Source organism: Rhinolophus sinicus, linkage group LG01 (genome assembly GCF_036562045.2).
Source record: "Rhinolophus sinicus isolate RSC01 linkage group LG01, ASM3656204v1, whole genome shotgun sequence".
Classification (NCBI taxonomy): domain Eukaryota; kingdom Metazoa; phylum Chordata; class Mammalia; order Chiroptera; family Rhinolophidae; genus Rhinolophus; species Rhinolophus sinicus.
The window spans coordinates 35,409,664-35,422,147 of record NC_133751.1 but is presented as its reverse complement, the minus strand read 5'-3'; the positions used below and the strand labels follow the sequence as shown (position 1 = coordinate 35,422,147).

General features: G+C 36.0%; 1 protein-coding gene across 12 annotated transcripts in view; it reads right to left on the bottom strand.

Moving 5' to 3' along the window:
* Positions 1–12,484, bottom strand: part of LOC109449436 (multiple epidermal growth factor-like domains protein 6) — a 731,002-nt gene that overhangs the window by 560,401 nt on the left and 158,117 nt on the right. For all 12 annotated transcript variants that reach the window (XR_012494689.1, XM_074327498.1, XM_019735706.2 and 9 more), the window contains 3 exons: positions 7,684–7,818; positions 5,125–5,234; positions 3,726–3,830 (listed from right to left, as the gene is read on the bottom strand). Coding sequence is in view for 10 of the 12 variants with exons in the window: in XM_074327498.1 (XP_074183599.1) it covers positions 3,726–3,830; positions 5,125–5,234; positions 7,684–7,818 (350 nt within the window). In the remaining 2 variants the exon portion in view is untranslated. The remainder of the gene's footprint in view (positions 1–3,725; positions 3,831–5,124; positions 5,235–7,683; positions 7,819–12,484) is intronic.

Below are 12,484 nucleotides of genomic sequence, written 5' to 3'. Positions count from 1 at the left end.
AACTGATCCTTAAAAATACCAAAATTAAAATACATATTCACAGACCCCAACAATTCCACTGCTAAGAAGCTATATCACAGAAATAAAAGCACCACATTATTGCACACCCTGGTTTTGTGCTAAAAAACTGGAAACAAACTGAATGTCCATGAATAAATGGGTTGCAGAAAATTATGGCACATCGATACCATGGACTATTATGCAGCTCTTTGTATATGATTACATGAGCCCAGAGAAATACTAAAGAGTATTCACCAGGTATGTATATATACATATATATATATATATATATATATATATATATATATATATATATATGTATATATATATATATATATATATATATATATATATAATATATGCCATAATATAGTATATGTGTATACACAAGGTGTGAACAAAACATATGCTGAACGTTTAAATGGAAAAAAAAATTATTACAGTAAAAGACACATTGCCATTAATCCCCCTCAAAATACTCCCCCTTGCTTCAAACACACTTATCCCATCATTCTTGCCACTTTCTGAAGCTGTTCTGGAAGTCCTCTTTCGTGAGTGTCTTTAGTTATGCTGCCGTGGCTGCCTCGATGTCCTGAATCATTTTGACTTTGGGGAAAGTCAGAAGTCACATGGTGCCAGATCTGGTGAATAAGGTGAATAAAGACACACTACAGTGTTTTTACTTGACAGTACTTGCCTTACCAGAAGAGATGTATGACACAGAGCATTGTCATGATGGAGGATGATTTACAGCACACTTTAAAACACACCTTCTTTAACTGTAGCTCCCATCTGATTGACTGCACTGAACAAGTTGAAGCTTGTCACACACTGTTGCTAAGGTTCCATGAGCCATGTCCCATATTGAAGATTCCTGCCTTTCCACTGAATGGCGCTTGGCAGCAGCATTCACAGTATATGCTGATCACAAAGGAAAGGCGCCATGTCATACATCACTTCTAGTGTCAAATAAAAACATTAGGTGTGTCCTTATATGCCTTATTCACTGGATCTGGCACCATGTGACTTCTGGCTCTTCCCCAAAGTCAAAATGACCATGAAAGGTAAACATTTTGAATTGATTCAGGACATTGAGGCAGCCATGACAGCACCACTAAAGACACTCACTAAAGAGGACTTCCAGAACCATTTCAGAAAGTAGCAAGAATGATGGCATAAGTGTGTTTGAAGTGAGGGGGAGTATTTTGAGGGGGATTAATAGCAATGTGTCTTTTACTGTAATAATTTTTATTTATTTAAACATTCACCATATTGTTTGATCACAGCTCATATATATGTATATATTGAGAAAGAGAGAGAGAGAGAAAGTAGTGTCAGTCAGACCAAGGATTATGCACTCATAATTCAGAATTCAAATCCTGCCACTGGAGAAGAGATATAGTATAAGCAATACTTCTAGACTACAATCAACCTGCTTGATAGAGTATATGTTCTATCAACTATATTCTTTTTAAAAACAACCTTTGTTGATTTTTATTTTTAACCCACTTTCAAGCATCAGCTAATGTCATTCCTTCTTAACTGGGTTCTCTACTTGTCTTCCCAAACATTTGATTTCCTAGGAAGTCTGCAAAATTCCTCTATAAATCCCTCTTAAATTTACATACTTTGTGATATTTCATTTTGCTGGAATGTGATACTATGTAGGGCATGCCTGAACTCCTTCTTCAGGATGCATAAGCCTCAGATTTCATCAGTTTTTCTTTTTAAATTCAACAAAAGCTCTACAGTGAGAGAAGAAATGTCAAAATCTAAAGATAAACATACTTGGACAATAATACTGAAAATGTAGTACAGATTTCTGAAATGTATTCTGTATGGTTGGTCTTCTCTCATCACTTCTGGAACTTTGTAGTGTACAAACAAATTCATACAAAAGGCACACTGATTCTGCCTATGTTTAAAATAATGGTATTTTTACCAACTGAAAATTGAAAAATGTGAAGTCAAGCTACTTGAATTTCAGAAAGCACTGTAATTTCTTTGGTACATAAAAGTTGTTAAGAAATTAGGATAATCAAAGTGTTCAAATAGTGATGTAGAAAATAAAGAATAATTTCTAGGTCATTATCATTACCATGTCTCTTTAATTATCTTTCCCCTCAGGGACTTGGTGTTTTGAAAGATCTGTTATACCTCCCCCCAAAAAATGAATTAATAAAATAATAATTAATTAATAAAAAAAGTAATGACATGTGTAATTGCTCATCACTATCAGCTACTGATCAAGATGAGGAAACCAGATTTGCACATGTAGTTGAAATAATTTGTTGTTATGGATCAATGTAAAACTTCTGTTAGCTTTTTTTAAATAATGAAAATACCCTAGAGCTCAGTGTGTACCTTGACCTCTGTCTCAGAATCAGAGTCCCATAGTCAAAGAATAAATTAGGGTTAAAAATCAGCTGCATTTCAATTCACAAATTGCTTAAAAAAATTAAAAAAGCAAATGATCAATTTACAAGAATAGCTGTGAGGTAACCCATGAAAAACTTGAGGCTTAACCTTATGCCTAGAGCAGAAGAGAGAAATGGACGTAAGTGATGAGCTCTCAGGAACCTTCCAATTTCACTTACAAAGATGCAAGTAATAGATAAGAGAAGGTAAAAATGTCAGCATAAGATAATGAATACAATATTTTCGTTGGCTTTTTACACCTATTTTTTTAAATTCTTCTATAAGATCGGTTTTCTTTTGTTTTTCTCTGCCCTGAAAAAATAAATGCAGACACATTCACATTCTCTGAAGACTAGAATCAGATGACCAAGTCACAACAAATCCATTTGAAAGCACCCAATCTCATGGCAGATGTAGGAAAGGATAAATCAGTGGCCACTGTGAGAATTTCCTGCATAAGAAACATCATAAACGCACATATCCAAAATTGACAATTGATAAAGTTCCAACCTTGAAGACTAGGTTACCTAGTTTTGAAACCTTGAGAATCAGGTAAGTGTTGCTTTTATTTATTTATTTATTTACTTATTTATTTATTAGTAAAGGATACAAAAGTAGTAACTACTTTGTTCATTCACAAACCAGAGAGATCTCACACAAAAAATACTGTACCACAACTTTCAAACCATGTCTCCATTAAAGACTTAACATCTGAGGTGAGAATGAAGTGTTCTTATAAAGCGGCTATTTCCTTTATAAAAGGGACCATTTTGTATTTACTGTTACCCTTTGAACTCTTATAGTGAATAATTAAAACTAGACTGTAAAGCATAATTTGTGCCTCTGCGTAAACTGGAGGTTGTAGGTTTTTGCTTAGTTGCTCATTTTAAGTGCTCACCAATCCCCGGTGGGACAACCCTGCCATTAGTCTGAATCAACAAAATTGGCTGGCCCCTAAAAGCAAAGCAGACATCTCTAAATCATAATACAGATGATCCCTGGCTTATGACAGTTTGACAACGATTTTTCAACTTTACGGTGGTGCAAAAGCAATATGCATTGAGAAACTGTACTACGAATTTTGATCTTTTCACAGGCTACTGATACTCTCTTGTAATGGTTGGCAGCAACGGGGAACCACAGGCTCTCAATCAGCTACAAAATCAAGAGGATAAACAACCCATACTTACAGTACATTATTAAGTGCATTTTCAATTTAGGATATTTTCAACTTAAGAGGGTTTATTGGGGACATAACCCCACCATAAGCAAGCAGCATCTGTGAAATGGTCTTGTTGGTGACTCACCATATTGACAGTGGGGTCCCTGAAAACCTTCAGAACACTGGCACCGCTGGGCTTCACTGTCTGAGCATCTCCTTCCATTGAAACAAGTCTCCACTGCAGAGACAGCTAAAAGGAGGTTAAACAAGGGGATGGAGAATGGAGTTGAGGGAAAGAAACAAAAGCCTCAATAGAAATTTCTACCAGCCCCTCCATAGCAAGGTTAAACAGTGTTTTCATTACATATTAAGGCCTTGCTCTCTAACGCCTTGTAGAACTCTATATGTGGTAGCCTCTGCATCACCTCAAAGCTTGTAGAAATGCAGAAACGTGGACTCCGCTGGACCTACTAAGTCAGAATCCACATTTTAACAAGATACTAGGTGATCTGTATTTACTTTGAAAATTTGAGTGGCCCTAGTCTAAAGGTACCCATGGAGAAGATGATTGTGTGGCCAAAACAATCTAAAAATCAAGCAAGAAATACCAGTTAATTTTCAGGAGTTTATAATGTTGTTGAGATGACATCGTAGGCAGATATTTTCACTGAGTGAAACCGACCAGCTGCAGTGGCCAAGCTCTGCATGCAGTGACCCTGGATACACCACTTAACACTAGACCTGCTTAACATGGGAAGTCTCAGCAACTTTTCTAAGCTATTTCAAGAGCAGAAAGCACAGTGCAGAAGGAAGCAGGATGCTGAGAAACTACCCAAGGTACAGGATAGCAAGAGAGATAAATTGTGTTCTGGTGCCAAACTGATTGCAACATATTGAAGCATTTTAAGTGACTTCACAATAACCATAAATGAGTAGGTAAAGGAGATGCTAAATGGAGCCATTTTTCCTGGTATGAATCAACTATGTAATGCTACCAATTCTGCTCTTTGAGCGCTGTCAAACTGCTCCAATGGTTCTGGGATACTCTCACCAGATGTTTGTAAAAGGACTGCATACCTCATCTTAAGAAGTAAACTGTCTCCAGAGTTCTGCAATTAATCATGACATGTACAAGTTGAGAAATCCCATTTAGATATAGTACAGTGATTCCCGTCCGGACTTTTGAATCAACTGTGGATTACAAATTTGATGATATGGGAAAGGGACAAATGGAAAAGGGAGATGGAAGTCAAGGTGTAACTGGCTGGCTTTAAATAAACTGTCTTTTAAATAAAGAGACAGAATATAAAGCAGCAGTTCTACAGATCTTGAGTCCTGACCTTTCATTAGCAACGCTTAACAGAAAAGCTTTTTGTGCATTTTTGCACGTCATGTGTGAATTTTCAGTCCAAAGAGATGCTCTGAAATTGTGGTGATTCTAAAGATGCTTAACACTTGACAAGCATGATATGATTGAAGCCTCAAACAGAATGAAACCATTATTTCAAGTGACAGACAGTTAGACAGAAAAAATTATAACTTACAGCGTAGGCAGCCAGGTTCATCGTCCTGCCGGCTCCAACCAGGGCAGCACCTGAAAATGGTCTGTCGCTCCACACTGTACGCCTGTCTATAGATGGTGTAGTACAGGGTCCTAAGAAATGCAGGGGCCTCCATCAGTAATGCTTCCCCTTAAGGCAAAGCTATTCTCTTCAACCCATTTAAAAATGTCCTCTCCAACCCAAATCCTACCATTTACACACACACACACACAAACGCACAAACATGTGCACACACACACATACACACACACATACACCCATTACTACAGATACAACCAATATTCAAGATGGGTATAGGTTAATGAAAATTAAGAGCATCCCCCATATTCTGTAGTATAAACTATCCTACGGGTCACTCAAACTATCAAAAATGAAACCCAAAACTATGAAGAGAATAATAAATCCTGAAGGATAATAGGGTACGTGCTTTTTCAACTTGACAGTGAAGGCCCATCAGACATCGGTTCCACTATAGCATGTGCTCTCAACAGTGGTGATATCACCCACATGTGATATGTGTGACAATGGGTTCTTGGGTGGGAGGGTGGGAAAAAGTCTTAGCTGATACAATGGTTTGTGGTCCTACAAAGGAGCACAGTACGTAAACAGATATAAATCATAAATCATATCTGTGGTATCGAAACTATGTGGAGGAGGAAGATGATTATTCAAATTTTAAAAAAAGTTTACAAAGGCACCTTAGGGGGATGATAATGAACAAAAGGTTGGAAACGTTAAACTATAGCTATTCGTGCTGACCTCTTAATACACTATAATACCGAAAACCTCTAAACTGGCTAATTTTGTTTCTATCAAATCAATGTCATATTTATTCTTTATGTCTAAAATATTAACATATTCTCTCCCCTTCGTATACTTATCCTTAGACCCCTCTTCTTAAATTCCTTTCATTATTCAAAGCCAATTTCAAATTATACTTCCTCCAATTTCACTTTCCCCAACATGCCAATGTATATTGCTTTTTTTCTTCTCTCAAAAAATAGAACTATTGGCCATACCACTTTTTATGACACTTGTTATTCACCATCTTGAAGTTTAAGTATAACCTAATATTTCGTATGTGTATCTCTCCAATAGGGATATATGTATAGGTTTGCATACTTATACACAAAGAAAAGGGATATTAGTTTGGCAAAGATGCCAAACATTTTTTAACACTGCCTTCACTTCAAAGTCAGTGTCATAAATATTTACTGAATAAAGAAATGGATAAAACCACTAAGTTATTGAGAATAAAAATATTAAAAATGTTTTATATTTTATTCATGTTTGTTTTCCCAAGTTTGAATGTCTACTGGTAGTGAACTTTCTTTGGTGCAGTCAATTATCACCAATGATTAAACCTCATGGGAGGAATACAGAAAATCTAAATGAAAAGCCATTTGCAAAAAATAAAAAATAAAAATAAAATACTGTAACAAACATGTTGAGTCCCTACTGAATAACAACTATTGTGCCACATGTGTTAAATATGTTTTCAGTTAATCCTCATAATGTCAATGCATAGTATTAGCTTTCTAACTTTAGAGACTAAGGTGCAGAGAAATGTAGGAACTTTGCCAGTGGCCACAAAGCTAAATAAATAAGAGAGAGGGGAATTTTTCTCCTTGAAACTTCATTTAAAAGTCCTCAGCATAGACCAAAAAAAGGCTATTCATCTGAAGGTTAAACATACACACACACACATACACACTCACACACACACAAGCACGCATCTGTGACACATATGTAAATATCCAAAATGATAAATTATTTACCCTTATCTTATTTCGCCCTGTATTATCAGTGTTCTTCTATACACTGACAAACCCTGTTATTTATAAATGTTCCCAGCTTTCCTTTGGCAATAGTAGTAGTAATAATATTACTACTAATAAAAAATGTATTAATCTAAATTCATACCTTTTTTTAATCCTGAATTCAGATCCAGTTGATCCATTTACATAAAACTTAATCCATTAGCAACTATTTGTCTTAAGAGGTACTTAGATGTTTTGTAAAACTATTTTAAAACTTTGAAAAGAAAGTCCATATGAAGCTTGACACATGGAAAGCACTGTACTTGTTTTTCCTCTCCTCTCCCAACCCGCTGACTTAATCCTAATTCAAAGGCCATACTGAAGTCAAAGAAGCTCTGGGTTTTAAGATGTTGGAAGAGAACCAAGGGCAGGACAGGTGGTCTTTCATAACCATAGACGCCCCGGATCCAAGTCGTGCTAAATGTAGCAAACCCACACAATATTGCTTGTTTCTGCCAGTGTTCTGATCTTCAGCTCTCAATAGTCTATCAACCAGGTGGTAAAATTGGTGTCATTTGACCCAAAGTACCTCACATACAATTGAGGCTTAAAGTCAATTAATAATATATCCTGTCTCCACAGGAAAATACATTCTAAAAAGTTCCAGGGGACCATATCTTATGCTTGTTTACTTAATTATATCATTATTTTCTACAATGGACGGGATACAATCTTGAGATGCGGGTGAGGCTAACCAAAAGGAAGAGTGAAACGCCTTTACCTTCTCTCATACCCCACACAGCCTCTTGGGCCAGCACAGCTCCGTCTCCACAGCTTGACGGTGTGTGTGAATGCTCGGACACACGGGTGTGCAAGTCCCACCACAGTCAGCTGCTGTTCTTCACAAACGTTTGGCCTTGAGAAAAAAAAAAAAAAAGTCAGTAGTAATGCAATAAAAATAGATTGTTTCTTTATGTTTTATGCATGAATCATTCATTCCTCCATTTCCACAAAAAGCCTTTGGTAACTTACATAAATACATAAAGTAAGAGAGAAAAATCCAAGCGATAGAAAAAAAAAAAAAAAAAATCAGGACCAGGATAAAGAAAAACCAGAATAGATTTTTAAAATAGGAGAAATTTAGAAGATGAATACAAAAGTTTCCATGTCCTTAGAAAAACTGAGCTGCACATTAAGTTCTGAGATCTTTGGTAGACAAAACTTTAAAAGAAATAAAATTACACAATTCTCAATATGCGTGGAGAAAAAGCAGGTTGATTCATCAATAGAAGCTAAGTTTTTCCTAGAAATTATTTCTGAACAATATTTTCCATCGGCATGTGTAGTTAGTTCAGCTTCACATACACGCTTGTTTAAATACAAATATTTTGCAACCAGCACCATTATATTAATATTTCCTTATAGAAAGTTTATACAAATTTACAGGATTTTAGATATGTGATTTTACTTTGAAATGTGTGAGGCTAGATAACATTGATCACTTGGAGTGTCAGAATTAAATCCTTTTGTAATTTGAGGAATGCTTTACTCAGTGATAAATGATTTACTAGTCCATATCAATTGTTTTGTATTTTAAAACAATACTTACTATAAAAGCCAGTTGGCCCAACCACTCATATTTTCGTACATTCAAAGTCACCTACATGCCACGCATTGACCTTACTAGGGTCAGACTGTGATGTTTTCTCTTATTATCAGGAAACTCACAGTCTAACTTAGTCTCCATACTCATAATCTGCTGAAAATAGAAATGATTTCTGATTCGGGAGTCTAAGTCAGCTCCTAAATAACTCTGTGAACTTGTCCAATGACACAGTAATAATACTGATAAGAACCTCTAATAGTACTTCTCACACTAAAATCGGTTACATCTATATCACCTAGATCACCTTTTTTGTGATCACATCTTTCTGTGGCTCTGACTAAATCGCACCATCTAATTTCACTTACAGCCCAATTCTCGCTTCCAGATATATACAGAGGGTGCCAAAAAGGTGTGTACACATTTTAAGAAAGGAAAACTGTAATAAAATTGTAATACTCAATATACACCAATAACAAAAGATGAATACAAGTCACGTTTGACTTCTGCAATTACAAGAGGTGCTCAAAGTGGTTACTATCAGCATAATTTTAATACAGTTTTTTCCTTTCTTAAAATGTGTACACATTTTTTTTGGCACCCTCTACATTTATATATCTGAAAGGACTGCTTGGACTGTTATCATTTTATTCAACAGTTGCACTTTATTTATGAGTTTGCATAGCACATTTTAATGCTTTAAGTAAATATTGTGATAAAACAATAAACGTAAAAACTATACACAAGTCGGGCATCCATTAAAAAATTTAAAAATTTGGCAGTGGGCCTAAACTAAACCATTGCTTTTTAAAATTCCATATTAGAGTCTCTGTAAATTGCCTATTTCAACACCTTTATGTGGGCTTACATTTTTTTTTTTTTTTTTTTTTTTTTGTGAGCCAATTAGCCCCAATTAGACTGAGCTCACTGCACCTTTGTTTTTTCAGTTAATAGTTGGAACCTCATCCAGCCTTGAAATCCATTTTGGAACCTACTCTTCATCTATTATTCCATCCGTCCACACACCCACACACCCACCCATCTATCTATTCACTCATCCATTCAACAGATACTGTCACCTACACGTGACAGAAGCATTCTCACACAAGAATGAATATAAATCATTTATTTTGGAGTGATGAAATCAGGCTGGGAAGGAGCGTTAACCAATAAAACAATGCATTATTGAGCCAGCCAGCACTTTAGGCGACTAGCTCTCCAAAGGGGTGAGGGAGCCTGGGAATTCATACACTAATTCCTGTACGTGATTTGTTGAAGGCTATTTTCTTTCTCACATTTCAGGTGGAAGCACAGGTAGGCAGTGTCAGCTTCCAGAAGCCAAATAAGTCTTCAGGCAAAAAAATGCTAATGCTGGCTGTTGGAAGCTGGGCAGGTATGCCGTGGTAAGGAGAGAGGAAATGGGTGCAGCACTGACAGTTTCAGTTGCATGTGGTACAAAAAAGAAAGGGCATATTTACTTTGCATTGACAATCTAAACAGGAGAGGGAGAGAAAAGGGGGGGGGGAGAGAGAGAGAGAGAGAGAGAGAGAGAGAGAGAGAGAGACTAAATGAATGCAAAATGTGAAGTGCTAGGAAGAAGCAATCAGGGAGCTGAATCAGAGAGAGGGGACGCTCACTAAGATTCATTAATTAGAAAGAGCCTTACTGAAGAGGTGACACTGTGAACTGAGAGGGTCAAGAGAAGCCACCCACAGAAGAGCCAGGGGAAGCCATTCAGGTGGAAAAAATAGAATGAGCAGAGGCTCCAAAAGGCGAAAATGCTTGACCTCCAGATACTCTAAAAGGCCAAATTGACTCAAATGATGAGATGCTTGGTGGGGCAGACAGGGATTTTCAGGCGAGGCGTTTTGATTTTATTTCAGAGTGTGGAAGTCACAGAAAGTTTTCGAATTCTGATTTCTGGCCTAATTTCCTATAGCCTGGATCTGGAGATGCACTTGTGATACTCTCTCTCTGACACCAACTGCAGCTCCCAACCTTAACAATGACTTAGGGTATATCTGCTCCTGGACACTAAACATAAGAGCCCAGCCCAATCCAGCCTTGCCCTCAATTCCAAAAATCCCCCAAGACCCCCTCAGGGATTTTCTGGTTCCTACAAAGGAAGAAGTCTTCAAGGGAAATCTGTACCTTCAGAAAAACCCAATTCCAGCACCAGTGAATATGGAAAGACACAGCACAAATTTTATGAATCACAAGGAAATTGCATTCAACTAAAGTTTCTAGAAAACTACCTGTAATCAAGATTGTTACCAAGTCACTTTTCTGAAAACATCATCAAAAATGTTAACGTGACTTCAGAACTTCACACATTTGGTTGAGATGAGGTTTTATTTTATGTTAACTCATCCTAAGGAACGTTTTTTGTAAAGCAGCATCATTCTTGCCTCCTCGGCACATGTGGCTAGGTAAAGATAGTCAATTTGTTATTCCGCAGGTCTCCTGAGTACATTTTAATTTAAAACAATTAATCTCCTTTCTTAACTATGAAAACTATAAATGCTAGAAGTAAAAAGCCTGAAAATGGATAAACAAGGTTGCCCCCAAGATGCTCCCGTATAACCACTGCTACTTGTCTGATGCATTCATATGCAATTCTTTGGGGGGACATACAAACATTTTTGCATAAATGGTATCACATTCTCCTTGCTATCGTTTAAATTATGTAACAAGTTTTTGGTTTTTTAAGAAAAATTGGTATATAACATTACATAGTTTTCATTGCAATTCGAAACCTGCACACACTACAAAGGGATCACCACCATCCAACACCATACAATTGACCCCCTTCACCATTTCACCCACCTCCCAACCCCCTTTCCCTCTGGTATCCACCAGTCTATTCTCCGTATCTATGAATTTGTTTTTGCTTTGTTTTGCTTTCATTTTTCAGATTATGCATATGAGTGAAATTATACGGTATATTTGTCTTTCCCTCACTCATTTCACTTAGCATAAAATATTTAAGGTCCATCTATGTTGTTACAAATGACAAGATTTCATTTTTTTATGGTTGAGTAGTATTCCATTGTGTGTGTGTATGTGTGTGTGTATATATATATATATATATATATATATATATATATATTAATATATATAAAATACACATATATATATATATAATATCTTCTTTATCCATTCAGTTATTAATGAACACTTAGGTTGTTTCCATGTTTTGGTTACTGTAAACAATGCTGCAATGAACATAGGAGTACATGTATCTTTTCAAATTGGTGTTTTCGTATTCAAATAAATACCCAGAAGTATAATAGCTGGATCATATGGTAGTTCTATTCTTTTTTTTTTTGAAGATTCTCCATGCTGTTTTCCATAGCGGCTACACCAATTTACATCCCCACCAACAGTGTACAAGGGTTTACTTCCCTCTACATCCTTTCCAATGCTGTAACAAGGTTGTTTTGTTTTATTTTTTAACTTAGCAAACAACATGGCATGAATATTTTTCCATTTTGAAGTATACAAAATTACTTTAACCCTTTTCTTCGGAATATAGATTTATCCAAGTAATATAGCAGAATTAATTTAGCCAACATCCTATTAACAGATATTTAGTTGTTTCTAATAGTTTGTGACTATAAACAACTCTGATCTCAGCCCCCTCATATAAACATCTGAATTACAAATTAATTTTTTTCTTGTTAGATTTTTTTATGAAATATTTCTTTAGTCTTTTTATTAATAGTTCAGGTTTTCTTTTTTTTTAAGCCTCTCTCTTCTATGTCTTAGGTTTTCTCAAGTATCAGCACCTACCTATATTTATGCATGAGGCACCAGAAGCAGATTGGGAGCTATGTGTGATCGAAAGGGCTTATAATTGATAGGCTCACTATCAGGTAATTAGAGGTAATTTTTTTTTTTTTTTGAGAAGCTCCTAGATGTAAGTATATAGAAATATGGAAATCTGATTTCTAGGGCCATTAAGTTTTTCCAGAAAAGT